The sequence below is a fragment of the Rhincodon typus genome, chromosome 1, assembly GCF_021869965.1.
Source record: "Rhincodon typus isolate 14 chromosome 1, sRhiTyp1.1, whole genome shotgun sequence".
Lineage (NCBI taxonomy): Eukaryota > Metazoa > Chordata > Chondrichthyes > Orectolobiformes > Rhincodontidae > Rhincodon > Rhincodon typus.
This window is the reverse complement of record NC_063332.1, coordinates 174199168-174220359: the sequence shown is the minus strand read 5'-3', so window position 1 is coordinate 174220359 and position 21192 is coordinate 174199168. Positions and strand designations below refer to the sequence as shown.

At 47.1% G+C, this 21192-nt stretch overlaps 1 protein-coding gene across 2 annotated transcripts in view; it reads left to right on the top strand.

The window, feature by feature from the left end:
* Positions 1-1189: 1189 nt before the first annotated feature.
* LOC125483839 (uncharacterized protein C4orf54-like) overlaps positions 1190-21192 on the top strand; it is a 21910-nt gene continuing 1907 nt past the window's right edge. The window contains exons 1-2 of one of the 2 annotated variants that reach the window (XM_048600543.1): positions 1190-5024; positions 7794-7898. In XM_048600543.1, the coding sequence (XP_048456500.1) occupies positions 1190-5005 (3816 nt within the window). In that variant the 3' untranslated portion in view covers positions 5006-5024; positions 7794-7898. Of the gene's footprint in view, positions 5025-7793; positions 7899-21192 lie in introns of those variants that run through there. The other variant, XM_048600544.1, reaches the window with a different exon arrangement.

Here is a 21192-nt window from a genome sequence, read left to right as displayed (position 1 = left end):
AATTTCTGCTTCTGTTTCTGATTTATACAGCATCCGCAGTTCTTTCGGGTTTTTTAAACTGGAGATCTGAAACAAAAGCAGAAAGTGCTGGAGAAACTCAGCAGGTCTGGCAGTAGATGTTGTCAAAGGAAAACAAGAGTTAATGTTTTGAGTCCAGTTGTTACTAAGTGTCACCGGACTCCAAAGATAACTCTTCTTTTGTCTCCGCAGATGCTGCCGTCCCTTTGGAAAGAGTCCATTTAGTCCCACCAGTTTCGCTATTATAACCGGGGGAGGGTCCAATTCACTGGCAGCATTGGAATATCCATAGAGTCAAAGAGATCTACAGCACAGAAACAGGCCCTTCGGCCCACTGAGTCTGTGCCAGTCAAAAACTATCACCTAAATATTGTAGCGATAACAAGATGTAGAGCTGGATGAACACAGCAGGCCAAGCTGCATCAGAGGAGCGGGAAGGCTGACGTTTCGACTATGTAATCCCTTTTCCCAGCACCTGGCCCATGGCCTGGTATGGCTTGGCATCACAACTGCACATCTAAATACTTCTTCATTGTGATGAGGGTTTTCTCTCTCTCCCAACCTTACAGGCCGTGAGTTCCAGATTCCCACCACCCTCTGGGTGAAAAAGGCTGTTCCTCAAACACCCTCCGAACCTCTTGCCCCTTCCCTTCAATCTTATGCCCCCCTCCCCGCGTTATTGATCCCTCCACTAATGGAAAAGGTTTTCTTTGCCCCTCTCATCACTGTATGCATTTCAATCAGGTGCCCCCCCCCACCCACTTCCTCTGCTCTGAAGAAAACTCCACTCTGTCCAGTCCACTCTTCATAACTATAGGCGCTATATCAATGCAAATCCGGGTCTTCCTTTCAAAGTCCCACAAAGTTGTACTTTTGTTACCCCCCCCCCCCAACCCGCAGAAGAATGCAGATGTTTAGATATAAAGCACAGCGGCCTGAAAGGGGTGGGTTAATGTGTTAGACTGTGATTTGAAGGTGTAAATGTTGCTCTCTGAGGGAATGTGTTGCAGGTAGAGGTGTGGATTTTGAGAGGGTTTCTTTATTCCGTGCAGGGAATGCTCTCGCTTCGCTGGCGGCTCAGGAACGGCCGGGATTTGAACCTGTGGCTGTTGACGTGACGCCGTGTGGACGGCGGTGGGGAAGAGTGGGTGGCGGAAGCGGACCGTCGCCAATGCTCTGCTTACACTTGTCGGTGGCCGGGTCCCGGGGAACTGCTGCCAACCGGACTCTCCCTGCCCATGGCACCGGGCACAGAACGGCGGCGCTAGGACGAATGAGCAGCCCGAGTCGCCGTACACTGAGCGGCGGAGACCCGGCGGAGCGCTCGGAAACTCCCGGGGCGGACAGGGAGCGAGCGCCGATGAGGAGAGAGGGAGATTCTCGCCGGATTAACGCCGGCGGGGCGGAAACTCGGGCGGGAGAGTCCCCCGCCGACTTTTCCGGCTATGAGACCGCCGTGGGTTCGGAAATTTACGAAAGTTTCAGCGACAGCGACAAAGTGGGGTCCGCCGGACAGGCGGCTGCGTTACGCCTTTCCTCTGGTTCGCAACTGGAGCGTAAGGTCGGCGGAGAGAGGCTGGACGGAAAGCCGGGCGGAGGGGAGGGTGACTACGCCGAAGTGTGGTCGGAATTGGCGGCGGGAGGTGGCGACGAGCTGCATTTTATTAGCACCCACCAGATCCAGCTGTATGAGCTGGACCATGACGGCTGTGAATTTGCGCTGGGATCTTCCTGTGCGCTGGAGGAGAGCAGCGCCGTGTATTCCTTGGTGGGCAGTAGTTCCCCGGAGAGCGACGCCTCGGAGGAAGGCTCCGTGACCCCTCAGGCTCCAAGTTACGCCGAAGAAGCGCCGCCGGAGGAAGCGCCGGGCCAGGAATCGGCGAGAGCCGGAGATGCCGCGGGGCAGGGGCGCACTGCCATCTCCGGCGGGCCCATCCACTTGTCGATCCGGGCCAGTTCGCGGGCGGTGGGCGAGGAGCGGCAAGCTTGCGCCGATGGAGGCTGGCGAGGGGATGGCGGCGCACGGAGAGCGGGGGTACCGGCGGAGAGAGCGGGAGCGGCGGAGCGCAGCCGCTGTAGTTCCAGCGCAGTGAGCGAACTGGACGAGGCGGATAAGGAAGTTCGCAGCTTAACCGCCCGGAGTTTCCGTAGCCTCGCGTGTGGGGGCGATGAGTATCTGGACACTTACTGCGCCGGTAATAGATCAACCGATTTGTCATCGTTGTCAGAGGGAAGTATCGGGTGTAGCCGCTGGGCACAGTATGTCGATGCACATTGTCGCAAATCAATGGGATTGACGGATCGCAGCGAATTTCCTGCCGAGTCAGCAAACCGGAGCGTTAGTGCCCCGGGTCAAGACACCGTGAGCCGCAATGGGCTAGAGGGAGGTCCAGGGGAACGATCCCCGGAGGGAGAGGGGCCGCAACCCGCCAGCGCCACGCAGGAAAACTCGGCGCAGTGCTCGGCCAGCCAAGGGCGGAGCGGAGAAGCGGCGCAACTCGGCTCCAGGGTCATCACGTTAACGGAGACCGTGAAGCTCAGCTACGACCCAGAGGAGCGGCAGCGTCAGCTCCGGGGAAATTCGGGCGCCGATAGCCCGAGCGAAGAGTCGGCGGCCGGGGGAGGCGGCCAGGAACGGCGCAGGAGCGGCGCAGAGATGGCGAGGCCGCAGCGCAAGTCGAAGCTGGCGTCTAGCTTGCTGCAGAACATCATCTGGAAGCGAATGCAGTTCGAGCAGGAGCTCCGTATGGAGCGGGGGGAGATCAGCGACACCTCTTCCCCGGGGCGCTGGAGCCCTCCACCTGAGGCACCCCGAGCACCGGAGCCAGGCCATTCAGCCCGAGGGAACCCGTTCGCCAGCCAGCGCAGTGCTTTCCGGGCCTGGGCAGACGGAGCCGATCATTCCGCCAAAGCGGGGCAGAGCATCCGAGCAGAAATTGGAACGCAAGCCCAGGGCAAAGCCACCAAAATGTCCCACCTCTTCGTGCCCGGGATCCAGAGGGCACCGACTGGCACCGGACCCAGGAAAGCCGCCCCCCAACACCCCCAGGGCCGTCTGCCCCCTAAAGAGGCAGCGGAAGATAAGAGCGTCGCCGTCCGCTCGCCAGAAATCCGAATCAAAGTGAGGAGCCGCTACAGCCCGGGACCGGAGGCGGGTCCTGAGGCTCGGTGCCAGGTGCTGTTGGCAGACGCTGGGCACGGGGTTGGGGGCAGGGCCAGGGCTCAGCATTTCACCGTCAGGGACATCCGCGACAACATCCAGAGGATCCAGGCTCCGCTCCACCGGGTCCGTGACGTGCGCAAACTTCTCAAGAGCTCCTATCACATCGTTACGGTGCATGGTGGCACGGTGCCCCGGGAAGAGAGCGCACCGGCCCCTGCTAACCACACCAGCCCCTCTCTGCCCATTGTCATCAAGTGCCAGGCGGTGAGTAAAGGGCGGCTCCCCGGCAACTGGAAGTCCCACGACCGGCCCAGTGGCGGAGGCGGGAGCCCGGAGAACGCAGTGACCGACAGCCCGGTCCCACAAGCGGCAAGCCCCGAGCCCCCGGACACCGCAATGATCACCGGCTCCAGCTCGATGCCCAGAACCCGTCTCCCCATCACCGGCCCCGGGAGAGCGGCGGCGAGCCCTCCCGCCACTGGAGGGGCGGCCCCGGGACCGGACAAGGCGCTCGGTACCGGCTGCCCGGCCGAAGCGAGTAAGCGTCTGGCGCTGGAGAAGTTGACGGCGGCCGTGAAGAGTATGGAGCAGCTGTACGTCTTCGACCGGAATGAGTGGAAGCGCAAGACCGATGCGGCTCCCGGTACCGGGGCTCTGGCCGGGAGTCACGTCTTGTCCTTAATCGCCAGCGAAGAGGCATCGAGCTCCGACCGGGAGGCACCGGCGGCCGCTCGGGCTCCCGATCCCACTCGCAAAGCCGAACCGTCCGCTGCCGCTGGTGTCCCCAAGGCCCCCGGAGCCGCCAACAAGTGCACGGTCCCGCAGCTCTTCACCGTGGCCCCGGTGAGCCAAGCCGCCGCCGCCAGGAGAGAGTTCAAACCGGTGGCCGCTGTCAGATCCCCGCCGGTACAGCCTGAAGTGCGCTCGGTACGGGCTCCCCGCCGCCCGTCGCTGGAGGAGACCGAGAAACCGGCGCAAAGTGCGGCGGACGGCAGGAGCGGCGCCCCGGCTCAGCCACAAGCCCCGCCGGCGGAGTTTGAGAACTACCTGACCATCCCGATCAAGCAGCCCCCTGCCCCAGCGCCTCCCGCCGCCTATTCCGTGACCCCCGGCCGCCTACACAGCCCGAGCCCCATACAGCAACGGGAACCGTCGCCCGCCACCATTTACCACCAGCCTCCGTCCCAGAGACTCAGCATCAATCCTGCCGGGGTGCAGCCCCCAGAGCCGATCAGCCAGGCCAAGTTGGTGGAGAGCCCTCCGGTACCGTGTTTCCCGGCCCCGCACACACAGCGCAAGATGTTACTGGACCCCGCCACCGGCCAGTACTACCTGGTGGACACGCCGGTACAGCCGGCTCGCAAGCGGCTCTATGACCCAGAGACCGGGCAGTATGTCGATGTACCCATGACTCAACAGACCATGGCACCAGTGTCCGTGCCCATCTCGCCCATTGCAATCAACCCTGGCGCCTATGGCACCACCTACATGCTGTACCCTGGGTTTCTGCCCACGCCAGCCGTGCTGCCCCCTGTACAGGGCCAGCTGCCCCGGGCCGACAGCGAGTGCAATGACACTGTGAAGCCCCCCAGTGCGATCAGCCAGCCCGGGGAAGCCCAATACGCGGAGAGCCCCTATTACTTCCCAACTGGCAGGTCCCTGAATCCCACACAGTCTCTGACCTCTCAGCATATAACCAGAGCTACCAAGGGCTTCCCAGACGGCAAACCAGTCATCAGCATCACCTCTCAGCCTGGGCCAAGAATCATAGCACCGCCGTCCTTTGACGGAACTACCATGAGTTTTATCGTGGAGCACAGATGAAAGTCCTGGAATACTGCGTGTAAGTATACATCTGCACTGACAGTCAGCACTGGCTGCCCGTTGAGCCAGATTTAATCATGCAGCCATGTGGGAAATAGCAGTAAACTCAAAACCTTCAGCAGTTTGATTAACGCTTATTAACGAGCAGGGTAGCCTGGTTCTTATGTTTATATAAAACAAAAAGAAAATGCAGATCGGAAATAGAAACAGAAATTGCTGGAGAAATTTAAATTCCCCAAATGCTAAGGAAATCACTATTGGGATCATTTGTTCAGACCTCTGGATTACTAAACCAATAACTATAAAAGTTAAAACAGAAACTGCTGGCAAAAATTAGCACGTCTGGCAGCATCTGTGCAGAGAGAAACAGTTAACGTTTCCAGTTCAGTGACCCTTCGTCAGAGCTCTGGTCTCCCTCCGAAGATGTTGCCAGACCTGCTGAAATTTTCCAGCAGTTTCTGTTTTAGTTTTTACAGTTATCAGTTTAGTAACCCGAAGGACTGAATAGTGAGTTCCACTCCCACCTTGACAGTTGGGGAGTTTAAATTACTATACATGATTGAGTAAATAAGGAATAAGATCCATGAAATACCAGATTGTAGCAGGAACCCATCTGGCTCACTAATGTCCTTTAGGGAAGGAAACTGCCATCCTCACCTGGTCTGGCCTACATGTGACTCCAGACCCACAGCAATGTGATTGACTCTTAACTGCCCTTTGAAATGGCCAAGCAAGTTACTTCAGGCAGCTACTTGAATGAATAAAAAAAACTTTGTTTAATGAAAATCATTGCAATATGTTACCCCCATGAATTATGTAATGTAGGAAAATGAGTAGATTATTGAACTCCTTGAGTACCTTCAATGGTCTGTTCAATTACATCTCAACTCCACCAGCCTGTCCTGCTTCTGTATGCTTGGTACCCTCACTATACATTAATCTACAGATACAGAAGTTGCTGGAAAAGCCCAGCAGGTCTGGCAGCATCTGTCAAGAGAAAATCAGAGTACTCTACTGAGCTTTTCCAGCAACTTTTGTTTTTGTTCCAAATTTACAGCATCCGCAGTTCTTTCGGTTTTTATTAATCTACAGATCTGTTTTGAAAAATTTCAGTTTACCCCCAGGTTAAGGAGAAATGGTTTCACATTTCCAATCCCCTAAAGGAATGCTTTTGGGATAGTCCTCCCTCTAACTCTACCTCCAGAGAAAGCAGTTCCCTCATTATCTACCAGACCTAACTCTTCAATCATCATGTGGAGGCACCGGTGTTGGACTGGGGTGAACAAAGTCAGAAGTCACACAACATCAGGTTACAGTCCAATACATTTATTTGAAAACACAAACTTCTGGTGCACAGCCCCTTCACCTGATGAAGGAGCTGTGCTATGAAAGCTTGTGCTTTCAAATAAACCTGCTGAACTGTAACCTGGTGTCGTGTGACTTCTACTTTCTTCAGTCATCGCGATTGGATCACTCCCCAATGCATCATCTTTGAAGAAGTGCAATATATTTTACAAAGAATATAAGTTGTATTTTGTATCGTGATAATAATGGCTGACATATACAGGCTCCCTCATTATGCATGGACAAACAGCTGCCCATTTTACCCTTCTCATTTCTCCTATTAACTTGTTTTCCAGCCATCTGTCTTGTTTATGAAACTGTACCTGTTTGCTCGTGCACAGTTCCACTGTTGTTTTCCAGTACAGAACAGCAATGAACTAGTCTTCATTTGTGAACCTTGTCAGTGAGGCTATTTTCAAATCCTGTAAGTGAGCACAATACCAGATTGAAGTAATCATCTGATACCCACCTGCACTGGCACTCTGGTCAGTGCCATCTTTAGTCAGTGCTGAGACAGGAGTCCAGTAAGCATTTACTTTCAAGGGACAAATTGCATACTGTAGGATTTTGCAATTTTGAGGTAAAGGTGAATGGACAGTGTGACACACTGCTTATTTATATTGGCAATGTGGACCAACACTCCTTGAACATGAAGGCTATTGAAAAAGAGAACAGTCAAAGCATTGTTCCCTCTAAGCCATTAACAAAACCTAAATGATCCCACACACGTGTCCCACCAGTCAGCCACTTTAAGATCCCACGTAAAAAGATTTAAAGGATTTAAAGATTTAAAGCACCTAAACAAACGACCCACACACTCCAAAAGGAAATTAGAGGTTAGAAAATAATTTTAAACTTTATTTTTGAGAGACTAACAAGATCAGGAGCCAATTTCAACTGATAACCTGGCTTCAAGTGCCATTTTCACAACCGAAGAGTGGCCTGAACCTCCATAGTACCAACCCCAGCAACAGCAAACTCACCATCTGCAGATGGCTGGTTACACACCCCAAAATTAAACTTGCCTCAGTAATTGCAAATGACACATTTTTTACCACTGTGCCATCCCTCTGCTGAAATTTCCCATCCGTCATTAAAATATGGTTGAGTAGTGGGAGGTAAGCTTTGTACAGGTGAGGATGGGAGCAGAAAGTTATCCCTCCCCGATGGTGACATGGGTGAGATTTGAATCTCTCCCTAGAATCATATCCCTGGATATGACTGAAATGACTGCAGGCATTCTCACCTGCACGTATCTGGGCTGAATATCTCAAATAACTGATAATGTTGCTGCTCTGTCTTTAGTATATCATCCTTCTGTCACAGATCAAAAGTGAGTGAGGGTAAGAACCTGGGGGTAAGTACGAGGAGGTGGTGGCGAGGTGCAGATAGGGGCAAAAATTAAGAAAATGGGTGAAGAAGAGAACTTCCTTTTTATTGGTAGGATATGGACATTACTGGCTCGGCCAGCTTTTATTGCCCATCCTAATCCTAGTGAAGAGTCAATCATGTTGCTATGGATCTGAAGACACATGTATGCCAGACCAGGTAAGACCAGATTTCCTTCCCCTAAAAGGGATTAGTGAACCAGATGGGTTTTTCCCAACAATCACCAATGGATTCATCATTAGACTCTTAATTCCATTTTTCCTTTTAATTTAATTTAGCCATCTGCCATGGCAGGATTTGAACCCAGGTCCACAGAGAGTTACCTGGGTCTCAGGCATAACAGTCTAGCAATAATACCAATAGACCTTCCATTCTGTCAGGTCTCCAGCAAGCTGAATTTAGACGTTTTTAACAAGTTTTCTTAAAAAAAAACATGCTCATCCTTGCTTTTGCTAGGTTAATGGCTTAATGTTTTTTCTTCTCCTGTCGTAAAACCCCACAATATAAACAAACTTACATTAACACTTCTGGCATGTGCTGGCTTAAACCATCATTCAAAAAGATTGACCTTAGTTACTTATTAAACCCCTTCACAGCGAAAAAGACTAACATCCATTACCTTTCATAGTAACAGGAAGGTAAAGGTTTAAGAGAAACAAACAAATAGGGAGATTTGAGGTTTTTTAAACTGGATGGTTAAAAATTGTAACTTCCTACTTGAAGCCATCACTGAAGCAGCTTCCTAAATTACGTTGAAGTGGAATTCAGTAGTTTCCAAAACATGGCACCGTCAGTGAAATAAACTCATACTCCTCGCAGTAATGATTATCAAACAGTATCTGATAGTGAGACACATAAGTCAATATTAGGACAAATTGTCAAAAGCTTGGCCAAAGTGCTATATTGTAAGGAGTGTGTAAAAGGAGGAGTGAGAATTGGAGAGGTTTCGAGAGAGAATTCTGGACCTTAGGGCTCAGGCAGCACACGGCCACCGATGCTGGGGAGATTAAAACAGGAGATGTTCAAGAAGCCAGAATTATAAGACTACAAATATCTCAGAGGGTGGTGGGGTTGCAGATGGCAGTGCTAGGGAGTGATGCAACACCCCATGGTGATTTGAAAACCAAATTAAGAGTTTTACATTTAAGACAGTCCTTAACTGGGAGCCGCTGTAGATCAGCAAGCTCAGTGATGATGGGTGAACAAGACTTGGTGCAATTAAGAACAAGGGTAGCAGAATTTTAGATGACCCTCAAGTTTACAGAACTGTTATGTGTGAGCCCAACCAGGACAGTGTTGGAACAGTCAAGTGTGGAGGTGACCAAGGAATGAATGAGGATTTCAGCAGCAGATAAGCTGAGACAGCGGTAGAGTTGATGTAGTGGAGGTGAAAAAAGGAGTTATGAGTGATGCTAAATATATAATAGGAATTGCATACATCCAACCACTGCACAGATGTCACAATACTTTGGTGAACAATCTTTGCACATCGTTAGAAATTATAATTTTCAGCTTAGCATATAGTGAGTCTGAAGATTTGCTGTTTTACAAAGGCAGGAATATTGTACCAGGAAATACACAATGTATTAACTGTAGGTAACTCATCATTCCTGGTCAATCATCATCCACAATGAAAGGAGCGTTTTTGTGTGAAGCAAGATAGCCATGGTGCACAAAAAGCAAAATTCTATGGTGCTAAAAGTGTGAAAGAACATCTGGAAATACAAGGCAACATCAAGCATCTCAAGAGTGAATATTTCAGGATGAGGAGCTTATGTGTCCGAATTGGGCAGAGTTTGAGAGCTAACAGTTTCTAAACAATCAGAGTCAGTGTTACAGTGGTGTGATGTTGACTAAAACGACCTGTCCATTTAATTCCCAATTACTTGAGAAGTAGTTATATTTAACCATATCAAAGTAGAGGTCTACAAGTTTGTATATTCATGGTTGTACATTGGAAATAAAGTATTACATTTGCAAGAGTCCAACGATGACAACTTCTGAAAAAAAGGGCTGATCTTTCAGTAATTTCCCTCCATTTGTTAGCAGTTTTAGAGCTGTAACATCTGAAATGTGAATCTTCTAAAGCTTTTATATTTATACAATATAGATTGATGCAATTTTATCTGCTTTAATTGGCTATAAAGTCATGGTTTTGTTTGTACTAAGATTGCTTATTTTACCCACTAATGGTGCATCATAGAAAATATCAGAGAGTGTTTTGTTTGTAACTAATTTAAGATGGTGGCATTTACTATAAATGATCTAAAGAGAGAGTCAAAGTTGGGCTGTTGTGTTGCTCGAAATAGCTCCAAGCTGCAAGCCCTATCCAATGTTAAGTACTTTATCAGTTGTGCCAAGAAGCCAGTTGCTGACATTCAAAACAGAGTTGTTGATCACCATGTCATGAATACAAAATATTTACAGCACAGAAGCAGGCCATTCAGCCCATCATGTAGGTGTTTATGTTACACCAGAATCTTCTCCCCAATTTCATCCAACCCTATCAATCTGTATTTCTATTCCTTTCTCTCTCGAGCACTCATCTAGTTTCCTCTCAAATGCACGTTTACTATTCCTTCTGGTATCGAGTTACGCTTTCTCACCACACTCAACAAAGAAGTTTCTCCTCGACTTTCTGTCCTTTTTTTTAAATGATTATCTTACATTTCTAGCCCTTGTTGTGATATCCCACACAAGTGGAAACATCTTCTTGCATCTACCCTATGAAACATGCTTTCTGACATCACCTCGGAAACCCTGTCTCTGTCATCTATGTTCTGCAACATTGTCGTAGACCACCCCACACTCAAGGCCACCCTCCCTCACCCACAAAAGCCTCTTCCCCACCTTGAGGAGATGGCTTCTCTCCATGTATCTCATCAAATTTTTCAGTGTTAAATACTTCAGCTAGATCAACCCAGACTCTTTTATCTTTAAGGCAATGCAAGCCTATTCTATGCAACCTGTCCTTGTAACTTAACACCCTAAACCCTGAAAACAATCTGACATATCTGCACTGCAGTATCAATTAGCAGTATGTCCTTTCTAAAGAGTGGTGTCTTCAGGTGGGAATACCCCAGGTGGAGCCCAACTAGAGTATATGCAAATGAAACTTAACTTCCTCACCTTCTTTAACCAAGATGTCTCAGAGCAAAGGCAAACAATTAAGATTTCCCAAGGGTGTGAAAGGTGCTATATAAATGCAAGATTTTTCACACATTCAGTATTCTTAAGCTGTTTATTATAATCTTTTAATTTATGAATTTGTTTAAATTACTTAAATTAGGAATAGGAGGCCATCCATTCCCTCATTCTGCCATTCAGTTTTGAAACTCCAACTACCACATGGTTCTGTAATCACTAATAACTCAACCAATGAAAGGATGCAGAGAGAATGTTTTGCTTCATGGGGACATTGAGAACAAGGAGGCCACAGTTTCAAAATAATGGTTGTCCACTTAAAATGGAGGTGAAGAGGAATTTCTTTTCTAAGACAGCTGTTGGTATTTGAATTCTCTTCCCCAGCCAGCAGCAGTGGCTGGGTCATTCCCTTTATTCAAGGCTAAGCTAAACTGTTTTTTGATTGACGAGGGAGTCAAAGGTTGTAGGCCACAGGCAAGAAAGTGTAGTTGAGACCACAAACACATCAGCCATAATCTTACTGACACTGAAGCAGGCTCAAGGGGCTGAATGGCCTCATACTTCTCCTATTTCTTATGTTCTAACAAGCTTTGTTTTTTTTGTTATAAAATTTAGTTGTACACTCTTCTCAACAACTAACCAATATAAATTGCTGTGTCAATGTGTTTCATTCGGTTTTGGTTTGTTACTTGTTACAGTGTAGTTACATGCTGTAGCCACCAGGTGACTCATTCTGAAATTTCTGCCAATTCTGTTGCCATTTTGGCAAAAGCTTGTATTCATCAATGAGCCTAACCTGAACCACCAGCGGATAATTTGAAATGGTAACTGAGTAAAATACATTATTAACATATAATCTAGGAGCAGGAGGAGTAAACTGTCCCCTCCCAGCTCCACAATGCCCCTGTTGCCAGAACCATAGTGGCCTGAACTGAGTGCTGTACCCCAGGGGTGCATATGACCACAGCATGATAAGGTAAATGATATGCTATTTATTTGTAAAGTCCTACATTTCATCTATTCAAATGGGAATCAGGTGAATGTGTGAGATTGCAGAGCATCGATGGGCGCATATATATAACAAAACATGCAAATAAAATATGTATGTAATTAACTATTCAGTAGAACATAGGACCTTGATCAGATGGGCCAAATGGCCGAGGAGTGGAAAATGGAGTTTAATTTAGACAAATGTGAGAGGCTGCATTTTGAAAAGGCAAATCAGGGTAGGACTTAACACTTAATGGTAAGGTTCTGGGGAGTGTTGCTGAACAAAGAGATGTTGGAGTGCAGGTTCATCGTTCCTTGAAAGTGGTGTGGCAGGTAGATAGGATAGTGAAGAAAGTGTTTGGTATGATTACCTTTATTGGTCAGTGCATTGAGTATAGGTGTTGGGAGGTCATGTTGTGGCTATACAGAACATTGGTTAGGCCACTTTTGGAATATTGCATTCAGTTCTGGTCTCCCTGCTACAGGAAGGATGTTGTGAAACTTAAGAGGATTCAGGAAAGATTTTTAAGGATGTTGCCGGGGTTGGAGAGTTTGAGCTGTAGGGAGAGGCTGAGTAGTTTGGGGCTATTTTCCCTGGAGAATCTAAAGCTGAGGGTTGACCTTATAGAGATTTATAAAATCGTGAGGGGCATGGATAGGGTAAATAAACAAGGTATTTTCCCTAGGGTGCAGGAGTCCAAAACTAGAGGGCATAGGTTTAAGGTGAGAGGAGAAAGATTTAAAAGGGATCTAAGGGGCAACTTTTTTATGCAGAGATTGGTTCTGTATGGAATGAGCTGCCAGAGGAAGTGGTGGAGGCTGGTATAATTACAGCATTTAAAAGGCATATGTAAAGGTAAATGAATAGGAAGGGTTTAGATGGATATAGGCCAAATGATGGCAAATGGGACTAAATTAATTAAGAATATCTGGTCAGTATGGATGAGTTGGACCGAAGGGTCAGTTTCTATGCTGTACAGCTGTATGACTCTATAAATAGGATTAGGCCATTCAGCCCCTCAAAACTACACTACTATTCTTCTACACATTCCTGTCTGCAGCCCATGACCCATGTCTCTACTTAAGTTCAAAAATGCATTGATTTCAGCCTTGAATATAATCAATGATCCAGCCTCCGCTGCTGTCAAAGGTAGAGAACTACAAAGCATGGTTGGAAAAAGACAGAAAACAGGAGCAGGAGTAGACTATTCAGCCCGTTGAGCCCATTCTAGCATTCAAGGTGATTTTGACTGATACTCTATCTCAACATTATATTTTCACTGTCTCCACATAATCCCTGACACCTTTCACCTTTAGATTTCAATTTCATTCTTAAATATATGCAGTGACTTCACCCCCACAGCCCTCTGCGGCAGAGAATTCCATAGAGTCACCACCCTCTGAGCGAAGAAATCTCTTCTAATCTCAGCCTGGAATAGCCTCCCTGTATGCTGATATCCTGATCCCTTGTTCTAGAACACCCCAGCAATGGGAGACATTAGCCCTGCATCCAGGCTGTCCAGCCCTGTCATGGTTTTATATGCTTCAATTAGATTCCTTCTCGTTTTTCTAAACTCCAGTGAATTCAGGTCCAGTTGACCCAAACTCTGCTCATAAAACAAACCTGTCATCTCAGGAATCAGTCTTTGCTGCGCTCCCTCTATGGCAAGTATGTCTTTTCTTAGGTAACGAGACCAAAACTGCACACAGTACACCTGGTGTAGTCTCATCATGACTCTGTACAGCTGTAGTTAAGGCTTCCTCGCTCCAGTACTTAAACTTTCTTGCAATGAAGACCATTCTGCTATTTGCCTTCCTGACTGCTCGCTGCGTCTGCATGCTTGTTTTCAATGTCTGGTGTACAAAAACACCAGAGTACCCTTGACAATCAACATTTCCTAATCTGTCACCATTTAAATCAACCCTACCATTCTGTATTTCCTACCGAAATGAACAACTTCACACCATCTCTATGACTCTGTTAGATACTGCAGCTGCCATACATTTGTCCACTCACTCAACTTGTCCAAATCATCCTGAAGTTTCTTTATATCCTCTTCACCACACACAACCTCACCTAGATTGGTGCCGTCAGCAAACTTGGAAATACCACAACTGGCTTCCTCATCCAAACCCAATATATATTGTGAATAACTGGAGTCCATGCACTGATCCTTGCGCTACCCCACTTGTCATTGTCTTACACTGCAAAACTGACCCATTTATTTCCGCTCTGTTTCCTGTCTGTTAACTAACTCTCAGTCCATGCCAGTAGATTACCCCGAATCTCATGAGCTTTGATTTTGCCGGCTGACCACTAATGTGGAAGCTTATCAAAAGCTTTCTGAAAATCCAAATATAACACATCTCGGCCTTTCTCTCTATTCTACTAGTTATGAGCCCAAAGAACTCCAGTAGATCTGTCATCATTTCTTTTTCATAAATTCATGTTGACTTGGTATAATCCTGAATATCAATACAGTCAGTACCTTACTTGTTGCAAAGAGCAATATGCAGTTGACAGGATGGCTGGTCTTTGAGAAGTACAGCCTACCTACTTGGTATCACACTGGCACTGAAAGTTGTGTGCGTCAGTCAGGCCCACAGTGTGTTGCATTTGCACATACTGGAAGCTACATATTTTAATATACGGAGCTCTATTCTTTGCAAACAGAAATAACATGTTCATGAACTGAATCTGTTTTAACTCAACAAATTAGATGACAGTCATTTGCTGCATCATTTCCCAGGCCAATGCCTAGACCAATCAGACTCAACCTGCCTGATTTAAAATTTAAACAAACTTGGCAGTTAACTGTCAATCAGTATTAATAGTGCATTCTCCATGGCAACACCGCTATCAGATAGAATCCACTTGCCAATCAATCAGTACTCTGCTCTCATGGAGTATAACTGTTAGCTTACCTATCAAATGGGTATTCTTGTGAATTATAATGAGTTCAAGATAAAAAGCTCAATATTAAATGTGCCTTTTTCCAGCAATATTCAAATTCTATATTGGCCCAACCTTCTCAACCTTTCCTTATAAAATAACCCGGGAATCAACCATTTGAATTTTCTCTGAACTACTTCCGAATCCTATACATCACTTCTTACATCCCTGTATGGTGCATGTGTCTTTTTGTAGGTTCTTCTTTCGTCTTCGTTTCCTAATTTCCTACATGTTCTGGAACTGGCGCTTGGGTTGGAAACTGTAGAACGCACATATAGACCATTGGGGAGATGGAATATAATTCCTGTCCAACTGTAAGCAACTTGACGCAACAGCATCAGAATGAGTGGAAGCTTGAGATCATAGACAAAACTTTAGTGATGTGACTCAGGCTGCCATGGACATCCACTGTTATACTTCTATACCCCACCCTCCAAAGTTCCGCCCTTTTTCTCCTTCTGGCATTTATTCTAGACTTGGTGTTAAGCAGGGAGGCAATGGCCTAGTGGCATTATTGCTTAGACTGTTAATCCAGAGACCCAGGTAATGTTCTGGGGACCTGGTTTCGAATCCTGCCACAGCACATGGTCGGATTTGAATTCAATAAAAATTGAGAGTCTAATGATGACTGTGAATCCGTTGTCAATTGTTGGGGAAAATCCCATCTGATTCACTAATGTCTTTAGGGAATGAAAATCTGCTGGCCTACATGTGATTCCAGACCCACAGCAATGTGGTTGGCTTTTAACTGTCCTCTGGTCAGTTAGGAACGGGCAATAAATATTAGCCTAGACAACAAGGTGCAGAGCTGGATGAACACAGCAGGCCAAGCAGCATCATAGGAGCAGAAAGGCTGACGTTTCGGGCCTAGACCCTTTATCAGAAATGGGGGAGGGGAAGGGGGTTCTGAAATAAATAGGGAGAGAGGGGGAGGCGGATAGAAGATGGATAGAGGAGAGGATAGGTGGAGAGGAAACACACAGGTCAAAGAGGCAGGGATGGAGCCAGTAAAGGTGAGTGTAGGTGGGGAGTTAGGGAGGGGATAGGTCAGTCCAGGGAGGACGGACAGGTCAAGGGGGCAGGATGAGGTTAGCAGGTAGGAGATGGGGGTGCGGCTTGAGGTGGGAGGAGGGGATAGGTGGGAGGAAGAACAGGTTAGGGAGGCGGGGACGAGCTGGACTGGTTTTGGGATGCGGTAGGGGGAGGGGAGATGTTGAAGCTTGTGAAATCCACATTGATACCATTGGGCTGCAGGGTTCCCAAGCGGAATATGAGTTGCTGTTCCTGCAACCTTCGGGTGGCATTGTTGTGGCACTGCAGGAGGCCCAGGATGGACGTGTCATCTGAGGAATGGGAGGGGGAGTTGAAATGGTTCGTGACTGGGAGGTGCAGTTGTTTATTGCGAACCGAGCGTAGGTGTTCTGCAAAGCGGTCCCCAAGCCTCCGCTTGGTTTCCCCGACGTAGAGGAGGCCACAACGGGTACAGCGGATGCAGTATACCACATTGGCAGATGTGCAGGTGCCCTGTGACCTTGCTCTACATGCAGTTCTGGTCTCTGTAGTCTCAGGAATCTCCTTGCAATCCTGTTGGGATGTGTTTGTTGTTCTACTGTAGCACAGGGAAAGATGTGCCCATTTGAGCCACTCTGCTCCCTTTTACAGAAACAGAGGGGGGCAGTGCCTGAGGCAAGATACGAGATGCTTGGAAAATCCTTAAGGTGTGATCAGCATCACTGGCCCTCCCTCACCAATCCCTTTTGAATTTTAATCTCCATCTATAAGTGAGTCAAAGCTTTCCATTGTGTTTTGTTCAGAATCTATTTGCTCACAAGGGTGTTGGTCACATGCCTGAGACTCCACACGATCTGTGTGGATACTGGTACATAGGATCCAGTTGCCCAGGCAGAAGAAACTCTCGCTGGGTCATAGCTTATTTTAAACTGATTAACACCTCTGCTGAAACAGCAGGGGTGGGGGGGTTTTGGTGGGGTGAGGGGGGGAGGGGTGTGGAGGGTAGAGAAACCTCAGATATGTTCTCTAGAGCATTTGTACATTAAATTCTCCATTGAGTCGTTGTGAGGCTTGTGTCTTTTAGTCAGTAAGATGACCAAACTCTCCTGTGTCTTGCTTTCAGCCTGACCATGCTTCCAATTCCAGCACAGGCAAAATCGGACCTAACCATGAACGCCCTCCTGTGCTGAAGTCTCTCTATAAAGATGGGACGGTAGGATTTTAGTAAAGGAAGAGTTAGTACCAACCTGGCAATGATGGGCCAAATAGCCTCTCTGTACCATTCTATGATGATTATGGGGTCATGACTCTGGAGTCGGGCTCAAGCTCACATCCTTCTGACTGCCCAGATGGCACTGCGGTCCCTGACATCTGGTATTGACATCTGTGATTTCATTTAAATACCGCCTGCTCCATGCTGTGAAGGTGGAGGGAAGGGTGTTGAGAAGTGGGAGAGATGCTATTTATAATAGTCTGTGGGACAGGGGAGCTGCCATCACCAGGGGTATGGCAATCAATCAACATAGAGTCATAGAGTCATACAGCATGGAAACAGACCCTTAGGTCCAACCAGTCCATGCCGACGATAATCCCAAACTAAACTAGTCCCACCTGCCACCTCCTGGCCCATATCCCTCCAAACCTTTCCTATCCATGTACTTATCCAAATGTCTTTTAAACGTTGTAACTGTATCCACATCTACCACTTCCTCTGGAAGTTCATTGCACATGCAAACCACTGTTTGCCCCCATGTCTTTTTTAAATCTCTCACCTTAAAAATAACATGTTTACAAAGTGCTTTAAAATGCAGATTTTCATATTTTTATGATATTTTATCATATCTTGATCTATAATATGTGACCTTTAATAATTATATAATGAATGTTGCTTTTGCTAGCGTCCAGGGTCACATTAATTTTCAGGGATTAAGATTGTTTAGAAAATGCTGACTTTGGGCCCAGTGCAGGGAAGGAAATGAGGGAGGGATAAGATTGAGAATGCAGTCCGTACCATAGTGGGAGGAGTGCAGGGACATCAGAAAGTTGTAGGGCTGTGGAAGTTAGCTTACATTAAGCAAAAGTGAAATACTGAGGCTGTTGGAAATCTGAAATTCAGAACCGAAAATTGTTGGAAACCCCACTCAGGAGCATCTGTGGGGAGGCAGGAACAGAGTTACCGCTTCAGGTCAATGGTCTTTCAGATGTGGGAAAGGGTGGAGACTGAACATTTTATAAATGAGTTTGGAAATCGGGAAAAGTGGGCAGGGGAGGGAAGGGAAGGAGCCATTAAAAACCAAAAGGGATCATGGTGAAAGACATAAAAGAATAGCCATTTGATAGTACAGATCTCGAATATTACTGAAAAAAGACATTTTGATGATACTTGTTTCTTGTACTTATCAGGACATTTGCAAGAATGCAAATTTTTAAGGGAAATCACATTTTGTATTGTATGAGAAGAGAGTGCTGATTGTTTGGAGATGTTGACTCTGATTGGTAGTGACATTGTCACGGAGAATACACCACTTAGCTGATGACTTAGAGTTAACTGCCAAACATTGTTTAAATTTAAACCAGGCAGGTTGACTCTGATTGGTCAAGGCACTGCTTTCAGTACTTAAACCGAGAATGATTGTTCATGTCAGAAGTGGGATTCAAACCCACGCCTCCAGTCGGAGACCAGAACACCCAGCTTTAGCCTGAAACGTCAGCCTTCCTGCTCCTCTGATGCTGCTTGGCCTGCTGTGTTCATCCAGCTCTACACCTTGTTATCTCAGAGAATGATTGTTGTCTGTTTACTTAAGTTGGGACAGGCACAATGTGTGGACATGTTCTTTCAGATGACAATGCCTTGTGCGTAAATGTATGTAGCTACCAGTACACAAATCATCATGAGTTAGATCACCTCTACCAATCAGAGTCCACATATCAACAATCAACACACTCTTCTCATTCAGCATAAAATATTGTTCCCTTTTACATTTGTATTTCTTGTAAATGTCCTGATGAGTACAAGATGAAAATCTTTGGCAAAATATGTTTTTTCTTTCAGTAAAACTGGAAAGGAGATGATAATGGGATAGATAAAGAAACAAAGGGTAGGTCCAGAAGACATAAATAGTTAAAGCAGAATCATCATCAGTCCCCCTGTCTGAAAAAATGGGAGGGATGCTTACAATCTAAAGTTGTTGAATTCATCAGTTATCCTTAGACAGCATGTTCCAAACCCACAACCACCTCCGTCTCGAAGGACAAAACCAGCAGATATATGGGAACACCACCCCCTGCAAATTACCCTCCAAGCCACTCACCACCCTGACTTAGAAATATATCACCATTCCTTCACTGTCACTGGATCAAAATCCTGGAATTCCCTCCCTAAGGGCATCGTGGGTCTACCTACAGCACACGGACTGCAGCAGTTCAATAAGGCAGCTCACCCCCACCTTCTCAAGGGGTAACTAGGGCAATAAACGCTGGGCCCAGACAGTGACACCCACATCCAAGTGGATCAAAAAAAGGTTCATTGTGGTGGCTGGTAATGTGCATAAAATGAGAAATGTTCCTCAAGATTATGCCTCTCTTTGTTTACATGAAACACAAAAATTAGGAGCAAGAACAGGCACTTCAGCCCCTCAGGCTTGCTTTGTCATTCAAGAAGTTCACGGCTGATCACTTGTGCCCTCATCATCACATTCCTGCCTATCCTCTGATAACCATCAACTCCCTTGTTAATCAAAATTCTACCTACCTCTGCCTTATAATTGCTCAGTGAGCCTGCCTGTTTCATTGTTGTGTGTTCTCCCCTTTGCAGCAAAAGTTGCAAAGTGTAGCCAGGATAGTAGGCTACTGTCAGCATGTTTGGCTGGATAATGAATGCTCCTTCCTCACCCAGCTAGTCCTGTGTTGGCATTAGCTGCTGGCTCAGAGATGGGAACTGTCTGTCGCAAGGCTGCCTAAACTACATCAACACAACTCCTTTTCACTGCTGGGATGAAACGTTGAGAGTTCACCTTGTGCCCGAGCTTAAAAGTTGCTTCATACATTTACCGCCACCCCTCCCCAACCCCACCCCCAACCCCATGCCCACCAGCCCGTTCCCATCACCCCAGCCCTGTAATATCATGGGGATGAAAAGTGGGAAGTTTCTATAACAGGCAATCAGCAAGGTCAACTGTACTCTCAGGTAGAAATTTGAAAACCCAACTTCTCAGATTTCTCAGGTTAGGGGTTAGAGAATGCAGAAGCTTTGTTACGTGTCTAAATGCCCCATCACTACTATGTTGATCTGCTGCCAGAAGCAGAATGAGTTTTGTTTACTTTGCCATGGGAACCCAGGTCTCTGCCAGCTGGTGGCTTCCCAAATGTTGATGATAGCTCACTACTTAATGGACTTACTCATCTTCCTGATAAAGGTCACTCCTCATGTTGACCACAATCAAAGATAGCAGCAAAGAGAAACAGAGATTTCAAGTAACAGGAGGATAAATTTTCAAGATTACGGGGTAAGGGTGTGGGAGGGAACTAGGTGAATTGCTGTTCCAGAAAGCTAGCACAGATACAGAGTCAAATGGCCTCTTTTTGTGTTGTAACTGTTCTGTAACCCAAAAAAACCAGTTGAGTCAATAGAGAAGACGAGAAAGGAAGAAATTAAGACAGAAATTCCTAGACGTAAATGATCAAAATATACAGAGGTTCCAAAAGGTGACAGGACAAATTGACATGAGAGATAGTAGGAACTGCAGATGCTGGAGAATCCAAGACAACAAGGTGTAGAGCTGGATGAACACAGCAGGCCAAGCAGCATCATAGGAGCAGAAAGGCTGACGTTTCGGGCCTAGACCCTTCATCAGAAAAGGGGGAGGGGAAGGGGGTTCTGAAATAAATAGGGAGAGAGGGGGAGGCGGATAGAAGATGGATAGAGGAGAGGATAGGTGGAGAGGAAACACACAGGTCAAAGAGGTGGGGATGGAGCCAGTAAAAGTGAGTGTAGGTGGGGAGTTAGGGAGGGGATAGGTCAGTCCAGGGAGGACAGACAGGTCAAGGGGGCGGGATGAGGTTAGTAGGTAGGAGATGGAGGTGCGGCTTGAGGTGGGAGGAGGGGATAGGTGGGAGGAAGAACAGGTTAGGGAGGCGGGACGAGCTGGGCTGGTTTTGGGATGCGGTAGGGGGAGGGGAGATTTTGAAGCTTGTGAAATCCACATTGATACCATTGGGCTGCAGGGCTCCCAAGCGGAATATGAGTTGCTGTTCCTGCAACCTTCGGGTGGCATCGTTGTGGCACTGCAGGAGGCCCAGGATGGACATGTCGTCTGAGGAATGGGAGGGGGAGTTGAAATGGTTCGCGACTGGGTTT